This window comes from Magallana gigas, chromosome 4 (assembly GCF_963853765.1).
Source record: "Magallana gigas chromosome 4, xbMagGiga1.1, whole genome shotgun sequence".
NCBI classification, from domain to species: Eukaryota; Metazoa; Mollusca; class Bivalvia; order Ostreida; family Ostreidae; genus Magallana; species Magallana gigas.
The window spans coordinates 30,160,446-30,181,542 of record NC_088856.1 but is presented as its reverse complement, the minus strand read 5'-3'; the positions used below and the strand labels follow the sequence as shown (position 1 = coordinate 30,181,542).

The window sequence follows — 21,097 nt, the reverse complement described above, 5'->3', positions numbered from 1 at the left end:
TTATATGAAAATGCACGCCAATTCTTTAAAATTGAATAATATATTCACGGCAGTTTTTCAACCCCTCCCCAAAAAGGCAGGGTTCCCTAAACTTGTACATGTATATATTCTCGGGTGGTCATGATATAAACAAGTTTGCTATGTCTTGTGAATAGACTTTTATATTTGCACAAATTAGAACCAAGAAAATCATTCAAAATTAACACGCCGTGAAATTGCATACAGTATAACTTTAAACATATTTTCATAAATCAGAGGCCACCGCGAGCACCATGGTTTTAATAATCGCTCATAACTTTTTGATGTAGCTACAGAATTCAGTAAAACTTTCCACATGTGTTCCACAATAAATGTTTTTTTGTTTTCAAATTTTATTTTTGCGAGTGTAAAATAATAGATTACTTGTAGGCTATGCCTGTCCACTTCCCAAAAGAGAATACTTGACATGTGGATTTCGTTTGATTCCAGTCATGGTTGTTAACAGAAGGATGCAACTGTCCTCATGCATCAACAGTTAACTTAAATTTAAATGGAATTAAAGGACAGAAATTGGTTTGTTTACTCCTATTAGCATTAACAGTTTTCAAAAATAGAGCAGTTGTTATTTATAGAAAATGGACAGTGAAATAGATTCATCCAATATTTTCTATAATAGCAAAAATACACGCGTTATGATTTTTTTTCTTAGCAGGGGGTATCAATTGTGAGCTTGCTCACAGTACCTCTAGTATTTATTTAAATGCTGTTTTAGAAACCATTTTCCGTAAAATTTCTTTGAATTTCTTAATTGTTTTTATTAAGATGTGAATTGAATATATATTTTACTTACTCAATTATTTTTAGCTTGAAATAATTTACTAGTCTTTATGATTTCATTTGTAGGTAGTTGTCCTGACTAACTCAAATTTGGAGGAGAAAATCCGAATTGGAGAGATCTGCCACAAGAACAACATTAAATTCATTTCTGTTGATTCCAGAGGACTGTTTGTGTAAGTTTTAATTTTGTTGGACTTAAGCTGATATTCGTTTATTGAATGAAATGGTTTGCCTTATTTATGAGGGTTAACCTTATTTTCTGCAAGCTTCCAAGCGAATTGTCAGGTTTTCCATAGTAAAAATTTCCATGATTTTAAAAAGGCATTCTGTATGTGATGAAAATTCAGGCAAATAATGAATACCATTGGTGTATGAAGCTCCTTGTTGGTTGTTCCTTATCAGTCATAGTGACCTGTCGCTATAGAAACTAGAACTGAGGCTCATTGACAATGTCTGATTATAGTAATGTTAATGTGGGGGTTTTGGTTTTTGGCAGGGAGCTGTTTTGCGACTTTGGAGATAAGGTTAATTATGTGGATGGGGAGGAGCCCATCACAAACATGGTGGCATCCATCACTAAGGTAAGGCAGACCCAGACAGATTAAAAAAAATAACTGAATCCTGACTGGTGGTGCAGGGTTTAACATACTGTACAGTAAAAGACATTCTGGTCAGGGTGATTGTGAAACACTAAATAAGTTAAAAATGATTTAAGTTAAAATTGATTGTTCCTTATTCAAACTTGATTTTTTTTTCTCATGGTGTCGGGAGAGAAAGAAATAAAAAAAATTTAAATTCACAGCCTCTATTATGTTAAGATGAAAAAAAAAATAAACAAAAGTGTTCAAATGATGCGGGCTAAACAATTTGATCTATTTTTAGGATAAAGAGGGCGTGGTCACTTGTTTGTACGAAGCCCGCCATGGATACGAAGACGGGGATCACGTCACTTTCGCTGAAGTACAAGGAATGACTGAGCTCAAAGGGTGTAAACCAATCAAAATCAAAGTGCTAGGTAATTCTCCCTCAGTCTATTTCCTTTGGAACATTTGAATCAATTTAATTTAGAATATATGGATTTCCTACTTCACCTATATGTACACTTGTATGTTAAAAAGAACAGTTTTTGATTTACTTTTGGGCTGTACCAATTTCATATTTGGAGATACTGTAAAAAAAGAAGATACATATACGTATTAAAGAAAAGTTTTGTTGTGTTTTTGTTGTTGTTGTTATCTGATAAACGCTTTGTTAATTGCAGGACCGTACACGTTTAGCATTGGAGATACAACCAAATTTTCCAACTATGAATGAAGGGGAGTACTTTCCCAAGTCAAGACGCATAAAACGATTCACTTTGTAAGTTTATACAACTGTATACAGCTGAACTTCAATATCTCGAACATCGATATCTCAAATACAATGGATATGTTGAAGTGATTTTTAAGTTCTAGCCTCTTATTTTTTAAGTGTTTTGCCCTTGATATTTCGAATACTCAGATATCTCAATGTTTTCAAATAGTCCCATCTAGTTCGAGATAACGAAGTTTGACTGTATTGTGTCAGTTTATTTTCTTCCAGCTTTTTCCTATTGATTTTTTTTAATGGTGTTTCAAAAGTAGGGTTCATTGTTGTAACTATGGAATTGAATAAAAAAAAATTCCCTACCTTACAACTCATTACTGATTTTAATTTCTTTGTGCTTTCAGAAATCCATCAAGGTTGCTATGGATGCCCCCGAGTTCCTCATGACAGACTTTGCTAAGTTTGACCGCCCCGGTCAGTTACACATTGGTTTCCAGGCTCTGTATGAATTCCAGTAACAGAAAGGACAGCTGCCTTGTAGTCGATGCAAGGTCAGTTTTAATTATATTCATAGAAACAATACTTTTATACTTCCAAATTCCAATTTTTTCTTTAAGAAACAATAACTTAAAACTTTCAAAGTCCCAATTTTTTTGGGGGTGAGTTATCAAACCTAAAAAAAATGTGCTTGTTGTTTATAGAACAGAAACCTTAGATGTTTAAGAAAGTGATCAAATCAGTAAAAGTTTGATTTTGAAGCTTTTTTCTCTCTTCTTTTTAAGGCTGATGCTGATGAATTCCTTAAAGTTGTGAAGGCCTTGAATGAGAAGTCACCAGCTAAAGCGGATGAGCTGGACGAGAATGTAATGAGAGAGATGGCTTACACCTGCCGTGGAGACTTGTGTCCATTGGCAGCCATTATAGGAGGGGTGGCAGCTCAGGAGGTCATGAAGGTAAGGTCAAATGTCATATGATGATTAAAACTTTTTTTTCGTCTTGTTAATATGCATTTGATTGGAGCTATGTTCTATTAAAATTATTTTACATGTATCAAGAATTAGTTTAGTTTATTGAAAAAATAATAAATTGAACGTATAATAGAGGAGATATAAATATATGGACCCCCCCCCCCATCCCCGGCATGGCATGTCTACATGCAGCTAAATATTTCAGTACAATCCGCAGAAATTGTCATCTCTTCTACAGAAAAACCTTTAAGGCTCTTTAAGCGTTGGAATGTGATATTCTATTTGCTTTGTCATGTGACTGTTTAAACCCATATGAAAATGTCTTATGATGATGATAATGAGATGTAATAAGATGAGTTGATCTTGCTGTTTTCAGGCCTGCTAGGGGAAGTTCCACCCAGTGTGTCAGTACATGTACTTTGATGCTCTGGAGTGTTTACCAGAAGACAAGGACACCTCTCTGACAGAGGAAAACTGTAAACCAGTAAGTAACTGTTGTAACCGTAAATCATTGAGTACTTATAGTAACTAGTAAACCAGTAGATAACTGTTGTAACTGTAAATCATTAAGTACTTGTAGTAACTAGTAAACCAGTAAGTAACTGTTGTAACCATAAATCATTGAGTACTTGAAGTAACTAGTAAACCAGTAAGTAACTGTTGTAACCGTAAATCATTGAGTACTTATAGTAACTAGTAAACCAGTAGATAACTGTTGTAACTGTAAATCATTAAGTACTTGTAGTAATTAGTAAACCAGTAAGTAACTGTTGTAGCAATAAATCATTAAGTACTTGTACAGTACAGATCAGACCCATCCTAACACCAAAGTAAATCCCAACTAAACCCTAGGTTTACTTTCAGGGTTTACCTTGGGTTTGCTTTGGGTTTACTCTGAATTTGCTTTTTGGGTCAACTGTAGCACTGACGTGTGAAGCAGACCCTTCATTTAACTTACCATCTTACTGTCTGTAATTCTTGCCTCTTGTATATTCCAAATAGACATGTAACGTCTAATGTCAGGGTATGCTTCTGATCAGGGTTTACTATCTGTTTCCACTCTGGGTTTACTCTGGGTTTACTACAGTGGACCCAGAGTAAACCCCGAAAGTAAACCCAGGGTTGAGTTGTTAGGTTGAGTCTGATCGGTACTGTAGTAATTAGTAAACCAGTATGTAACTGTCGTAACCATAGACCAAATATTACATGTAGTAACTAGTAAATTAGAGAGTAACTGTAAAACAGTAACTAGTAATGTAAACCAGTGAGTTCTAACAATAAGTGTAAACCAGTAAGTTACTGTAAACCATTTAGCACACCGTATAAATAGTGACACTCGTGTAACTCAAAATTACCTAAACTATTATGTAGAAAATAGTTTAACTGACTCATATTGCTCACAAATACAAAAAGAGCCACCTGCATTTATTAACCAGTGACATATTTATATGTAATTTTTAATTTAAAAAATTTTGACTTTCAGACCAATAGTCGATATGATGGACAGGTAGCTGTATTTGGGTCAGATTTCCAGGAGAAAATGGGAAACCTCAAATATTTCTTCGTAAGTGCTGTTGATTTCTTTTGAATAACAGATTACAGTAATTGGATGATATGATGAAAGTTATTGATACATGTATAATGCAAACAATGTAAATGTATATGTACAATTGTGACGTCTTTGAGCAATATGGAAACAGTTTATGATAAGACTGGTAACTTTGTTAAAGATTTTTTACACATGATGTATTCAAAGTGCTTGAATGAAGATATTTGAAGAGTAGTAATGTTAGAATTGTTTTGTAGGTGGGAGCTGGTGCCATTGGATGTGAAATGTTAAAGAACTGGCCTTGATGGGTCTGTCTGCAGGAGAGAATGGACATATATATGTGACAGACATGGACATCATTGAGAAGTCCAACCTTAACAGACAGTTCCTGTTCAGGCCCTGGGACGTACAGGTCAGTATATATATACGTGCTCAGATCGGTACTGTAGTAATTAGTAAACCAGAGAGAGAGAGAGAGAGAAAGAGAGAGAGAGATGAATGGATGGATGAATAGAAGGACACATAGGGGAAGGAGAGGGGAGAGAGATATAAATATAAGCTTAAAAATAAGATAGGGGCTTCATTTAAGATGCCCATACCAATAGGAGACATGTTACTATTAGATTGCTCATTACAGCTTTTATATATCCACTAAATTTTGTTTTAGAAACCTAAATCCTCAACAGCAGCCTGTGCTGCCAAACACATGAACCCCTACATAAACATCACCTCCCAGGAAAACAGGGTGGGGCCCGATACAGAGAACATCTATACTGACGATTTCTTTGAGAAGCTAGGTGGTGTGGCAAATGCCCTCGACAATGCTGATGCAAGTGAGGTTTTTTTAAAGCAAAATTGTATATGCAAAGAACTTAAATGGTAATATATAATATTTTCAGCAAACACCTGGTACTATACTATTTCAGCACACACTGTTATTTGATATAAGAATTTTGAAAAATTCTGATGATTTAATATTCATGCATCAACAATATATGAGTATATAAAAAAAATATCATAATGCTTATAAACATGTACTAAAAACTGCATAATGCATAATTTAGTATAGTATGTTGTATTGAAAAAAAAAATCAACAATGGGTTTGTTTTATTGCCAAGGATTGTACATGGACAGGAGATGTGTGTATTACAACAAGCCCCTGCTGGAATCAGGGACCCTGGGCACCAAGGGCAACGTACAGGTGGTCATTCCCAAACTGACCGCTGTAGAGATCCCCAGACCTGTCAAGTTTCTGTTGAAAGCTGAGGATTGTTTGTAAGGAGCTAAGTTCAAGGTTGAGAGAACTTGATAAAATCAGATTTGTTTTTATTTTTTTCTTTTAGAAAAAAAAGTTTGTTGTGCTAAAATTAGGAAAAAATAAGACTAAAAAGGTTATTTTTTATTTTGTAACTTGATGAAGCACCTCAATGTCATTGAAACTACATTATCTTTGTAATAATTTTTTTTTTTAAATGAATGAATGTACATGTGTGAATATACCACAATGCATGTACAAATTTGATATTTTGAAGCATGAAGTTGTTAAAGATAAAAACCTTTTAAACATGCAAAAATCCACAAATGGTTCTGCTACTAATGCAATGCTATTCAAACAAGGTCTTTCAAATAATTCTGTGAGTCTACAATAATGGTAATTACATATTTTCAATGCAGTGTACATACAGTAGTACAGTACTCTCAATGACGATGTCACTCAAGTAGGATCATGACAATATACACCAATATACCAAAGTTGGCCAATCTATACCTTTTTTGAAAAATTTTTCATGGAATATGGCTCAATTGCTGCCCTATTAATTAACCTCTTAGATATATTATCTCTTTAATATGGTATAATTTGTGTTTTTGCAGTGGGTCAGAGACCAGTTTGAGGGACTGTTCACCCAGTCAGTAGAGGGCGCTCTTCAATATGCCACAGATCCTAAATTCCTGGAGAGGACTGCCAAACTCCCAGGCACACAGCCAGTAAGTCATAACCAGGGGCATTTGTGATTTTCTCTGGACAGTGCACATTGAACATTAAAATTATCTTCATGTACACAAGCCAATGTTGCATGAATATGCAAATAATCTCATTTTCTTCCAACAGAAAATGAGGATACATTGAAGAATGTGTGCCCTTTTTTCTTCCATAAAGGGTATCAATCGCCCTATTCATGATGAAATTTCTCCATGTTGTAATAAATATCCAATATAGTAGTATTTTTTGTGTGATTAATGTTTGGTTTGCCTTGTGTACATGTAGGTGGAGACACTACAAGGAATTAAGAAGGCTGTCGTTGACGAGAGACCAAACAGTTTCCAGGACTGCGTGGCTTTTGCCAGGAATCTGTTCCAGGAGAACTATAATAATAACAACATTCGTCAGCTTCTGTTCAACTTCCCTCCTGATCAGGTCTGTGTTGTTGATAGTGATTTATACACGGCTAATTCTTTTTATTGAATTGTCTTTATGCATGTACATGTACACTCATGAAAATCCATTGTCAGCTTATAATCTGATGGAAACGAAATTGCATAACAATCATTCATAATAAAACTTAGGAAAAATTAGTATAATTGAAGAATGGGAGGGGGACAGAAAAGTTCCTGAAATTGTCATCTTAAGGAAATGGAAATAATATATGTCTTGTGGATATGGCATTAGAGAGCGTTTGTGTAACCTTGTTGTTAATAACAGGAAAGCTTTGTGTGAATTTTAAGAGCTAAAATAAACAAATTAAGTATAGTACATAATGTATGGTTATTTTATGTATAATCAAATCCTCTACAAACATAATAGAATAGTGTTAAGAGTTTTGTCATAGATAATAGAAAGGTAGAATAACTTGTGTTTGGTTGATTTTTTTTATCAGGTCACAAGTTCCGGAGCTCCATTTTGGTCTGGTCCAAAAAGATGTTCGCATCCACTGGAGTTTGATGTAAATAATGTAAGTTCAGTCTGTGATCTTCCTCTAACTATTATTTTGTATCTTAATTGAATTGTCAGTAATGTTTACCCTGCAATTCGATTCTCTGCAGGAAATAATCTTTGTCTTATTTTGTCCTCTTTATTGCAGACCACCCATTTGGACTATGTTATGTCTGTAGCTAATCTCAGGGCTCGAATGTATGGCATCAAACAAGTTCGGGATCCAAAGGCTATCTGTGATATGGTGTCAAAGGTCAAAGTGCCCGAGTTTAAACCTAGGTCAGGGATAAAGATTGAAGTGACTGATGCTGAAATGGAAAGAAACCAAGGAAACCTAGGTTTGTTGACAAAATCTGTTGTGTGTGTTGCAAACTCCTTGTGATAGATAAAGGATTTTTTTTTATATTTTTTCCCCACGTTTACACGAACATGCCTGTATTTTGGGAATTTAAAGAAAAAAGATATTGCTTAAAATGATTTGATCTTGTGTTTCTATGATGAAATAGATTTATATCAGTCATTCTAACCCAAATACAGTAAAACACAGTTATAGCGAACACACTTATAATGAATTGAGACTTACAGCGAAGTGATTTTCATTCCCCGCGACTATATTACATGTTGTTAACTTGATGGATATGTCGAATTACGCTTATAACGAAGCAAAATCGCCCGTCCCTGGTGCTTCGTTATAACTGTGTTTTACTGTACATAAGGACAACATCTTTTCACATTTATGCCCCCAGAGATGTAAGAAAAGGGTGTATTTTTTTTAAATCTCCTCTTTGCATGCTTTTGAAAAAAACCCAACAAACCAGGTCTTAAATTGAACATCAAGGTCAAAGATGAATGGTCGAATTTAAGATCATTCATCTAGTTAATGGTCAAATTTTTCACATTTGCTTACTATAGAAGGGAAACTTTTTCATGAATTTTAAAGAGGCTTGGAGAAATTGTATAATTATTTTTCCAAATGCAGATGTTGATGCTGTGGAAAATCTACAAAAGGACTTGCCCCCTGTGGAGAAAGTAAAGGCCATGAAATTAGTTCCTATCGAGTTTGAGAAAGATGATGATACTAATTTCCACATGGACTTTATCGTGGCTGCTTCCAATTTGAGAGCCGAGAACTATGACATTCCACCAGCAGATCGACACAAGGTATGCTGAGGGGAATTAATGAATTAAAAGTAGATATGGTTGGTTCATATGTATATATACACACAGTTAATGCAAGGTGTACATGTTAGTCAGTTCTTTAGATACTTGACATTAATGAAATGTCTGGAGCATATGTAAGCATCCAACTGTATGTGACAAATGTATTAAGTCTATATATACAGTACCCGCAACGTTATTTTTTACAATCCTATCCTATCGTATCGTGTATCAATCCTATCGTATCGTGCGTGTATACTGTTCTATCGTGCGTTAATTCTATCCTATTGTGCGTGTATACTGTTCTATCGTGCGTTAATCCTATCATATCGTCCGTTAATTCTATCAGGTTTATCGTTTAATTTCAACAATTCTTCCGTTTATCCTATCGTGTTAATCGTTTTGTGCCTTTTCATAAGCATGTAAATTTATTACTAAGTTGCAACTCGTTCAGTGCGCCGTATACGAATATTTATCGAACAAGAATTGTAAAATCCTATCCAACATTCCGTCAGGATACTAATTTTTTATTTTTTTAGATCAATATTAACCAATATTATATGTAAATCACATCTATTAACATTGAAAATGAAAAACGAAGTTTTAGGAACAAGGTAACATTTTTACCTGTATATCGAATATATTAAATCGTACCTGCGTAAACATTAACTTTTATGCAATATAATATTTTACAGAAACAAAACCATTTATGATATAATTTATATTTAATTAAAACCGAGTTGTATTTTGAACCCGTTATTTTCCGCGTGATATTTTATTTCAGGCTGAAATGTTCTAGGCAATCAGCTAGGGTGTTGTAATGAAAACAATGTTAACAAATCGTACGCGGAATGTGTATCTGCGTAAATATTTATTTAACTTGTCTGTAATAATTCGTTTTTAATGCATCATTTTCTTATACAGAAAGAAATGTACTTGTGATAGATTTTATATTTACTTTATACAAGAGTTGGATTTATATAATTAAACCCGCTATTTTCCGAGTGATTTAATCTCGGGCTGAATTATTCGCGCGATCGGCTAGGGTGTTCGGTAATGAAAACAATTTTAACATTACAGATAATTTATTGACCATTAAAGCTCATAATTTTAGCTGGATAAAAAAATTAACTGGTCATTTTTATACATTCTATAAATGATGCAGCGATGATTAACAACTCGGCAAATGTTACTAAAAAGAAATTCCACGTAAATCACATTCTGCCATTATCAGTTTCTTCGTAAATATCGTTTAAAGCGATCATACGTTTATCATGAACATCGTTTATCCTTTCCTATCGTGTATCAATCCTATCATATCGTGCGTGTATACTGTTCTATCGTGGGTTAATCCTATCCTTTCGTGCGTGTATACTGTTCTATCGTGCGTTAATGCTATCCTATCGTGCGTGAATCCTATCCTATCGTTTATCTTGTAAAAAATAACTTTGCGGGTACTGTACATGTACGTATCATTAGGCTGTTTTGATTGGGTCTTGGTGTGGATTTTGGGGTTGGACCGATCTTAAGATTTTTATATACCACGTACTAAAGAAAGATATATGCTGTTTATCAAATGATCAAGAATGATATGTACAATAGCCTAATTTCTAAAACAAAATGTAAAGAAAACTAATTTGTTTTTCATTCAATGTTTCAGAGTAAGTTGATTGCTGGAAAGATCATCCCAGCCATTGCTACCACCACAGCACTCATCACAGGCCTAGTGGCTGTAGAACTCATCAAGGTATGTCTGGTCGTGAAGGGATCATAGCCACTCGTGCTTTGAGTGCAATTATGTTTAATGGCATACATTGTTCATGTACCTGTTTATTTTGATTGAGCTATGTTAGCTAGGGAAAGGTTTGTGTCATTTTCCTAGGGAACACAATTTCAAGGATATTCATGCTCAGATCTGGAGGGAGACTAAATATAAGATATAAACATTGGATCCCCCATCCCTTGTAGAAAAAAAGGGGGAGGGGGGGGGGGGCTTTAAATTTTGAGCATTTTGTTAAATGTAAAAAATTTATTCATTAAAATTTTCTTTTATTGGGGGGAATAAGTAGATCCACCCTCTCCCCTGGAAAAAATCCTGGATCCACACCTGATCAAAACTATTTCGGCATGCATTTGTTGTAAAACTTGTCATTCGATGTATGGTTATTACCACTTTTACAATATTAAAGTTCTCTTTTACAGCTTGTACAAGGACATAATAAATTAGAAAGCTACAAGAATGGATTTGTAAATCTGGCCTTGCCCTTCTTTGCTTTCTCAGAACCAATAGCAGCACCCAAGAACAAGGTAATGAATTCAATCAGAACTTTTAAAACTGTGATACGCCTCTGTGTGCTCTTTCTCAAATACATGTGTATGTATATGTTTGTACTTTATTATTTTAGTATTATGACACTTACTTCACATTATGGGACCGATTTGAAGTTCAAGGAGAGATGACGCTACAGCAATTTTTAGATTTTTTCCAGGTAAATTAGTCTGTTATTATTAGATAAATGTATGGACCCATGATTGTCTGCCAAAGCTGGAATTGATTCCATATATCCAGAAATGAGCGTTCTTTAAACATTTTGTTGGCTGTCAATAGATAGTACTGGACTCTGTGACTCTGGGTCAGACACTTTGATGTCACCTTGATAATTATGATGTCTATGTACCTTTGTAGAAAGAATACAAGCTGGAGATCACCATGTTATCACAGGGCGTGTCCATGTTGTATTCATTCTTCATGCCCCCCGCCAAACGACAGGAGCGACTGGGACTACCGTAAGTTAATCATGTTTTTGTGTTCTGAATTATTCAGGTCTTGGAAGAGTAAAAACATTCATGGCAGAATGTCAACTAGACACAAATATTCTCAAGACAAAAATCATGAACTCGTAGAGATTTCGGTGAAACTGGATGTTTATAGCTCAGATCTAGAGTAGATGGGGATATTCTTGTATCAAGACTAGTTTAAGAAATTTTGTTTAGAAAACTGAACTATTTTAACAAGCATTCAATTCATTATACTACAGTTCACGGCTTGTGTATGAAGAATCAATAGACATGCAATAATATCTCAAGCAATGGTAGAAAAATCGACTTTCTTTATACTTCATATATGAACATTTCTATGCATTCTTATTTTTATCAAAATGATTATTGAATTGCAGATTATCAGAAGTAGTTAAAAGAGTCTCCAAGAAGAAGATTCCTAGTCACGTGAAAGCTTTAGTGCTGGAGCTGTGCTGTAACGATACGGAGGGAGAGGATGTAGAAGTTCCGTACGTTAAATATAATCTACCACAGTCGTAATGTAAACACTGCCCTATAGACCGCAATAGGTATCCCCACGAGTGGTGACCAGACACTGGACATTCTCATATTGAGAGACTTATCAACAAACAAACAGTCGGACAAACGGATGACTGATGCACAGTCAGTGAAGTGCAATGAACATAATTACAAAGATTTTTCTTCTTTTTGACTGTTGTATATTTGTATTTCTCAATGATGTAATATTAACTTGTGGACTTGTGTAAAGGAAAACAAAACAAACAATAATTTGATTGTCTTACTATAGTATTCTCTGTACACAGACAGGTTTGGTAGTGTGCATAATAATTTATTCTGTCTTTATGAAACTTTAAAAAAAATAAATGAATAGAATCATAAAAGTTTAACAAGTTGTTTATTCTTGAATAACTTTGTTTTTAACAAGTATTCTAATATGGACTGTGAATCTTACCATTAAGAAGGTGGATTGGGGTTTTTAGCAAACATTAACTTAAAGTTCAAATGAGAATTTCCGATCACCTATTATCCGTCCATCCATCCGTAAACTTTTCAAAGAGATGGTTAAATTATAATGCAGAGTTTGTAATATGATTGATCGGAACATTTCTACAATCTGATTAAAATCGGATCCTCGATCCGCTCCTCGTGTTGCGACAATGGAAAAACAAGGAGCGGATCGAGGATCTGATTTTAATCAGGTTGAACATTTCTTATGGGTTTTTTTTTCGAATGAGTTTATTATGATACCCACTTTGTAAACTGATTTTAAAAATTGATTTCATTATCATAATGGTACCTACTGCAATATTAAATGAAAATACAATAATACATGTATGCATACATACAAGAGTTGAAGTACAGCAAAGAATTTTCCTATGACCAGTTAACACAATAAAAGAAATGCCCCAAATTACATAACCTCTGCTCGAAACATACAAAGCAATGTTTTTCTTGTACTTTTAACAGCTATTAAAACAGTTATATATGTTTTTCAGAAGTGTTCTATCAATACTTATAAACGGTCCCTGTCAATTTAAGCCCTTAAAATATTTTTCATTTATAATATATAAATAATTAACACATTATGATAACATATAACTTTTACATATACATGTATGTACATGTTATACCAGTATATTGTTTGTATAGGACTGAGCAACATGCGAAATCTACTTCTATCTTGGTAATTGACAAGACACTGATGATCATGACACTTGTCAATTTATTTGATAAGGTACAACAGTTGTATATAACATGCAAACAATGCTCAAATGCTACTTACTTCAAATAATGGAATTAGATTAGAGATATATTTTTATTGAAAATAAAATTGATAATATATAATGAAAGAACAGAATTGATGAATCCATCAGTATATAAAGGAAAGCAAAGTTTAAATCTATTTCATAGAAAATGGTAACAATGCAATTCAATATACACGTCAGGAAAAGGCCACTTTTGTTTGATTTTCATCAGATTTTTATCATTAATTTTTATCACATTTTTATCATTGATGATGTCTACTTTAGATATTTGATTTTCTTTACATTGCCTTTGTAAAACTCACACACAAACAGATTGTCATTATTGTCCACACATAAACCATAAGGATCCTTCAGATCACAGTTATCAATGTAACGGAGAAACTGTCCATTCTGATCCAGAATGTGGATACAATGGTTGTCTCTATCGGCTGTCAGGATATGACTCTGACTGTCTGCTGTGATACCCCAGGGTTCAAATGGTTCGTTCTTGGTTACTGGGGGATGACCGGTGTACCTCCATCTGAGTTTCCCGTCCTGATTAACCACCACTACTGCACCAGCCTCACAGTCAGCTACACAGATGTCATGGTTTCTGTTCTCTGTGATATATTTAATTTTTTCATTCCCTGAGTACAGAGGTGTACCTTCATCATCAAATTGAATTGTTTGTTTCTCTGTAGATCCCAAGTAACGGACAACTTTGGATTGAGTTTCATCATCACTGAACATGTTAATCAGGAGATCACCAGTAGAGGTGACACACAGGTTACTAGGCGTCCACTCAGGTAATGTGATCAACTCTTCTGTCTGTCCATTCTTTACTATGTTCACTGTCCCATCTGTCCCATCACAGTACAGTAGTTCCCCATCACTGTCTACAGCTATATCATTAGGATTTTCCTCTGATTTTATTTTAAATGTCCGTACGAGTGAACCTTTAATGTTGAAGCATTTGATATCATTGGTCATTCCACTCGTCCATATATTACCATCATTTAGACAGGCAACACTTCGTGGTCTTTCATGCCCAGTCTGTATTGTGGTAACAAGCTCTGGTTCATCCAGTAGTTCTCTGACTGAAGTTTTGGGTTGGTTTAGTGACAAAACATTTTCTTCTGTAGCAGTGGATAATGGGGTGATCTGTCCAAACAAACTATACAGCTTCTCACGGTCTATTGGTTTTGGAATGAATGTTGGCAGTGATACCTGAACCTTGGGTGGAAACTTGCTGAACTCTCTGATCTTAGAGCTGTATTCAATGGTTGAAGATACTTCAGTGGATTTTTCGATTTTTCTTATGGTCTGTAATGTTTCTTTTATGAGGGACTGTATTTGTTTGATTTCATTCAAGTGTTTCTGTAAAATGTCTCTGTGTTTTACTTTTATCTCACTTATTTCAGTTTTCATTTTGTTGATGATGATGTCGATTTCTCTGTGCCATTGCTCTCCTTGTTTGGACATTGCTGATGTAACTTTTTCATATCCTCCATCCAGGTTGGCAAGCTGATTTTCCAAGTCGCGTGCAATTTCTTCATACTTAGGGGCAATATGATTCTTCAAGTCTTTTGTTTCTTTTTTAATAACTTCTTTCTTTGCATTGTAAACTTCTGTAACTTCTACAAAGTTATGTCCCTTGTGTTGCTTAGATGCAGTACAGGAAGAACAAACAAAAATGTTTCCGCAATCCTCACACTGAAAATCACAATTCTTGTGTGGATGTTTTTCACATGTTGGATAAATGAGGGTTGATCTTCGTTCCTTGAAAGGGACTATTTTATGTTTGTCGTATCCATCTGAGATGTGATCTACTACACAGGGCTTGCAGAGGTTGAAATGACAAAAGTCACAGTAGCTGTGTACTATGGCTGTCTCACAAAGGTCACATCGGTGCACATCCTGGGCACTAGAATGAGGATCCATGGTTGTTCAATCTCTAAAAAAAAAATATGTAATACTTATATTTTTTAATGTTCAGTTATAAAAAGAAAAGGATTTTAATATTTTCTAAATTCTCAGACACTGTCTGACAGTCACAATGAAGAATTGATTTTGTATATATGTAACATTATTTTATTTGAACGTATATTTCTCTATAAAATTCACATAAATGACTAAAATTACTCCCCCCCCCTACTTTACTATTCTTTCAGCTGTAAATTATTGGACAGTTTTCCAAACTTTATAAATCATTTAAAAATTACTCGAACTGATATTGTTGCGTTTGATTATCTGTATATCTAATTTAGGGTGTTGAATATACAGAACATTTAGCAGTGTTTAGATTCAAAACGAAAGTAGCTTTTTAGTTTTAATATTTCTATTCATAATTTCAGATCTAATTAAAATAAAATGTTTTAATCACAATGGCTTGCAATTTTTTTTGTCAAGTGATAAGAATACAGACCTTGTTTGCAAAAAAATACATGTTCTTTAACAGTCTGGTATGCGTGCCCAAAACATGGCTGATCTTGCTCTGAACGTGACCACCTGATTAGAATTTTAGAAAAAGAATACTGTAAGAGTTACTCCCCGTTCATCGCTTTCGACGTTGCCTGCATGGCTGAAGTCTGAATATTTTTCCTTGAGAGCATTATCTGCATAACAGTTAAGTATATATTATTTTCTTCTTCTAAAATTAAACTTTATTTTATCAAAAAAATATTGAACATGTACAGATTAAGACACAAGTAGAAATATTATTTTGGTGAATTACTATTTAAATTCGGTATGTCATATAATGCACTATTTAAGTATTATTAACGATACGTTATATGTATAAAAACTAGCTTGTACTCCTCCAAGGCAGGCTGTGCTCTTTTTATCGAATGCTCTTTTAACTGTTGGCATAAAAAGTCACGTTTTTTTTTATCAACTATATAATTATAAATAACACAAGTACATGTACATACATACATGTACATGTATATTATGTATTCAGGCACGTACGTAGCTTCATTTTTTTAAAAGGGGGGGGGTGAAGGCAGACTCATCCAACATAGGCGTCGGAAGCAAATTGAAAGTGGGGGGGCTAGACTAATCCTCAGAAATATTGAGAAAAAAGTAATTCCCAAAATCATGGAAATCCTAATCCGTGGGGGGGGGGGGGGGGGGGGGGGGGGAGTATACCTATATTTCCAAAAAAAAAATTTTACTTACCAAAATGTTTTTTCTCAAAATCATGAAATTCCTAATCCGTGGGGGGGGGGGGGGGGGGGGGGCTAGTATGCTTCTGAATCTAACCTCTCAATCTTTCAAGGTAAATTTAGGAACAATAGTCTTTCCTGCGTGAAAAAGTGGGGGGGGCTGAACCCTCTATCATGCTATGTTTCTATAGTTAGGTATATAACTTTGCAAAAAAAGTGGGGGGGCTAAGCCCCCCTAGCCCCCCCGGTTCCGACGCCTATGTCCAAAAATCTTGATAAGCAAAAAAAAATACTAAGTAAATGAAAATAAAATAAAAATTGGGGGAGGGGGTTCCGTGGGGGAATGTAAATTTAAGAAAAATCTTTAATGTGCAAAAATGTGGGGGGGGGGGGGGGTGCCCCGTATTTATGATTATTATTCTTAAGGGAGGCCCCCGTGTTGATCATTATTCTCAAAGAGGTTCGATCCTCTGATTTTGGGTAGCCATTTTGTGTCACCTCTAGTCTGGAAATTCTGTGTCATATATGAATTCTACTTGTAAATTTCTTTTTTACAATGCCAAATAAACTATATTGAATAAAATAGTGAAAGAACAATTCCATATTTAGGGAGTGTAGTGAGGGACTATATCTTGTGGCGGAAAGGTTTTAAGAAGAAAATGAACATTTTTCATAACTCAGTTGTTTTAGAGTACCGTCATTTTGGCTTTCTTATTTTTCGTGCAGACCAAATTTTCAGATAGTTTATGCATTGGGATATCTTTGTGTTGTTTCAAAAAACATATTTCAACAATATATCAATATTTTTATCGACATATATTGGCATGTATAAGTGATATTTCATAAAAGAAAAGAAAAAATCAACTCCAATTTCCCCCTAAAATTAGCTTATTTCATGCCATATCTCAAAATTTACATTATAGACCCATACTTTTGGTTTTATTTTCTAAATATTTAAGTTTCTTTTGACAAGTCTGTCAGAATTTGAGAAAAAGTTTGAGACTTTTTAACTATTTAATTGTATGTTGAATCGTTTATGAATAAAAATAGTATTTTTTCAGTGCAAAAAGGTCAAAATATCCATAAGGTGAAGTAATTGTAAACTTTTTCATTATGATAATTTTAATTTTATGAATTCTAAATAATGTAAATTTGTATTTGATACCATGGTTCATTTCGATAAAAAAAATTATAGAGGGAAAAGCAATTTATGTGCAATTCGCACTTTTAGTGCAGAAAGGTCATATTAAATACACCGTAGCACCGAAAGGAGCATATAGACCCCAACAGTTTGTTTTGAATTTTGGTTTAGATATATGTGTGGATGTTAAAAAAATACTTTAGAAAAAAACTTGGAGACTTTTGATCGCAGGATCCAACTTAAGTATAGATTTCTGTTCCAGTAAAAAAGATACGTCTCTTATTATAGACCCATGTTTCAATTTAAAAAGATTTGAGACATTTAAAGTGTTGTGATAAATTTGGTTTAAAGTGTGAAAAGTAATTAAATCGATCCTATGGCGTCTCACATTTTATTTATAATGGTTGTGAAGAGAAGCGAGAGGGCAATGCATTGCTGTCAAAATTGAGGGAAAACGCCCCCTCCTTCATTCTTCCATCCCTTAGCCCCCCCCCCCCCCCCTCACACACTTCACCACCGCCACCACCACCACTATTACTACATTTTTTTGGCAGACTGACTTTTTGCATTTATATTATAAATTAATTTGAAATGATATAGGGGCCTAATTGTATCATAATATTGACCGAACTCGAGTCTATTTTGTCTATTTTCTTATCTATCCGAATACGACAACGTTTAGAGAGAGTTCACGGAGTGTAAAGCAAGTAGCCTAATAAATTTCAATAACAGTTTCGAAATTGAACGCGACGTCCACCTATTTTAGAATTAATTGTTTCACATACCTTTTCAAGGACCGCTACTCTATAAGACACTTGATGCAAAAAAGAAACAGGATTTTTACATGAAGGAAAATAATCTTGGCAGCAAAATCATTCTCTTTTTTTTTGCATCAAACTGTGAATTAAATTAATTAAAATTGCTTATTTTATTTGTACATGTACTGATATATGATCGATATCGATAGTGGGGTAATTTTGTTATTTTGACTCCAGGAGTTATTACAACATTGTTACACAATATATGTTTTTTTTAAATCATGAAATCATTAAATTAGTAAAAAAATTAAAAAATTCAAATTATTTTTATAGTTTAAATAAATACCTGTAACAAAGCTAACAGCAACACTTTACAAAATAATTGAAACAATTGAGGACATGCCCGGATTCAGAATCTCTCCTCCGCCACTGGACATAAAAGAAAAACTCAGACACTCGTCGGAAAACAAATCAACACCTTGGACAACCCCCCTCCCCGACAAAATTTTCCGGATCTGCGCATGGTCAGATGTCAGGCACGTATAGTCACTGGTGTTAAGCCGATATGCGTACCATTTGGTACGCATATCATAAGATGGCGACGACCTCTGCAGGTTCGTAAGTTTACAGAACTCTTTTTATTTATTCAGATCGTATTTCAGCGGGTAAAACATAAGTGTTTAAAGGGCTACTGGGTCTTTTCATGTAGCAACTTATAAAATAAAACAAAACTGCATATTAGTTGATATATTCTTCATTAATGAAAATCCCGATGATATGCGTACCTACGGCATGTTTATGTTTTTGGATATACGTACCATATTGTGATGATATGGGTACCAGCTACTTTCCTATTATATATTGTGTTTTCTTATTTTCATTGAACTGTGCGGTTTTGAGACGTTGAATGCATTTGTCTTGTATTGTTTTATCATCGTTTTCCCCAGAGCGTCAGTATGTTGAGAACTTGGACATATATTATTACCTTATAGTAGCGGGAAATAAACATTCAATTTTTCAATATATCATACTAATTGATCTATTGTTTTCGGTCGTTCGGTTCAATCGGTTTTGATATATGCTTAATAAGAACCACGAATCTGGCAATACTTTTTTTCGGAACGATAATGGATGAATCCCATGTAAAAAGATAATATCCAAATAGTTGTAAAGAAATTATCCTATCTATTTAATGTCCATTGTTTTAAAATGATAAATACGCCGAGTATTAATTGTTTCATGCCTTATCATTTGAACAGAATCATTAAATGATGAAATTTTAAACAAAATATTCTTTTATTTGTTTATTGTTTCATTCGTTCGAATTTCTAATTTTATATTCATAAACAAACTCGTTTTTCAAAATTTGAATATTATTTTTTGAGAAAGAGATTTAAGGACTCTAAATATCTGTATCATTCAGACTTGGATGTTGAATTTGGACTTAAAGTGAGTTTCGGTAATCTGATGATTATATATCAGGTAATATAAATCACCTGCATTTCTTTCTTAAATATTTTTTTTTTCATTTATAGTTTTCATTTAACAAGTTGTTTTAATTTTTTAAAGAAATACAGTTTAATAAATTATAAATATACAATTCCCTTGAAAAAAAACCCCCAAATTAATTTGTATTTTAGTTGTACGTATATCTTACCGATGGTACGCATATCCAGAAATTCTTATTTGTTTTATGGTACGTATATCTGTTTTTGTAGGTATGCATATCATCGGGATTTTCATTAATGAAGAAAATGTCAATTAATATGCAGTTTTGGTTTATTTTATAGGTTGCTACATGTGAAGACTCAGTAGCTCTTCAAACACTTATGTTTTACCCGCTGAAATACGATCTGAATAAATAAAAAGAGTTCTGTAAACTTACGAACCTGCAGAGGTCGTCGCCATCTTATGATATGCGTACCAAATGGTACGCATATCGGCTTAACACCAGTGGTATAGTATCGGAGGAGGGGGGGGGGCAGGGAGAGAATATTTTGTCTAAAATTTACGTATGGAAAATTCAATTATGGAGGAGTGCTCCACCTCCATGGTTCGAAGTTATAGGAAACTTAACAAAATTAACTCTAAAGTTGAACTTTAAGGTAGTTATCGCTCATTGCTACCCCCCTCTTCTTCCACGGATTAAGATTTTGGAAAAAAAGTTTGTTTTTTTTTTGCTTGTCAAGATTTCGGATAATCATGCCCCCTTCCCCGCTATCCACTTTAAAAAAAACCAATGTTATCTGCCATGATGTGGTTTTTTTTTACATTCTGTAGAATCTCCACATACAATATTCCCTATACAAGCATTTCACATATATTTTTTGAAAGAGCTAGTTCTCTTCACGAATAATGATAATTAATGTAGATTGGAATAGAAGTCTTAAATCAGCTGACAAGGACATCAGTTGATTTTGATTGACACCTGTTCCCTCCAGATCTTGCTCTGTACTTTTTTTTACGGCCTGTTCCATTCCTTGAAACAACAAAGATCCTCTTGTACATGACGTGTGTAGACACTGTACGCAATGTTCATCTGTTTGGGATCTGAACATTTATACACGGTACAGTTTACATACTGTACACTATCAAAACCTAAATATACGATACAAAAGGAATAATATTTTTGTTTTCATTTATCAAATGTAAAATATTGTTGACGGATTATAAATTTTGCGTTATTTCTAAAAACGAATATCAAGGGAAAAATTAAAGAGTGCATGGGAATTACTGGAAGAAATAAAAATAATTCCGAGGA

The 21,097-nt window shown here is 34.0% G+C and overlaps 1 protein-coding gene and 1 pseudogene across 1 annotated transcript; one reads left to right on the top strand and one right to left on the bottom strand.

The window, feature by feature from the left end:
- Positions 1–462: 462 nt before the first annotated feature.
- LOC136269763 (ubiquitin-like modifier-activating enzyme 1) lies at positions 463–12,409 on the top strand (annotated as a pseudogene).
- A 60-nt stretch (positions 12,410–12,469) lies between these two features.
- On the bottom strand, positions 12,470–15,833 carry LOC117683268 (tripartite motif-containing protein 3). The gene is made up of 2 exons (XM_066081997.1): positions 15,699–15,833; positions 12,470–15,227 (listed from the first exon to the last, which is right to left on the bottom strand). The coding sequence occupies exon 2, from the start codon at positions 15,212–15,214 to the stop codon at positions 13,550–13,552; it is 1,665 nt and encodes a 554-aa protein (XP_065938069.1). The 5' UTR covers positions 15,215–15,227; positions 15,699–15,833; the 3' UTR covers positions 12,470–13,549.
- Between the last annotated feature and the right edge of the window lie 5,264 nt (positions 15,834–21,097).

Bases quoted from the DNA above. Each gene is read 5' to 3' on its own strand.
- LOC117683268 (XM_066081997.1), bottom strand. From the start codon at position 15,214: ATGGATCCTCATTCTAGTGCCCAGGATGTGCACCGATGTGACCTTTGT.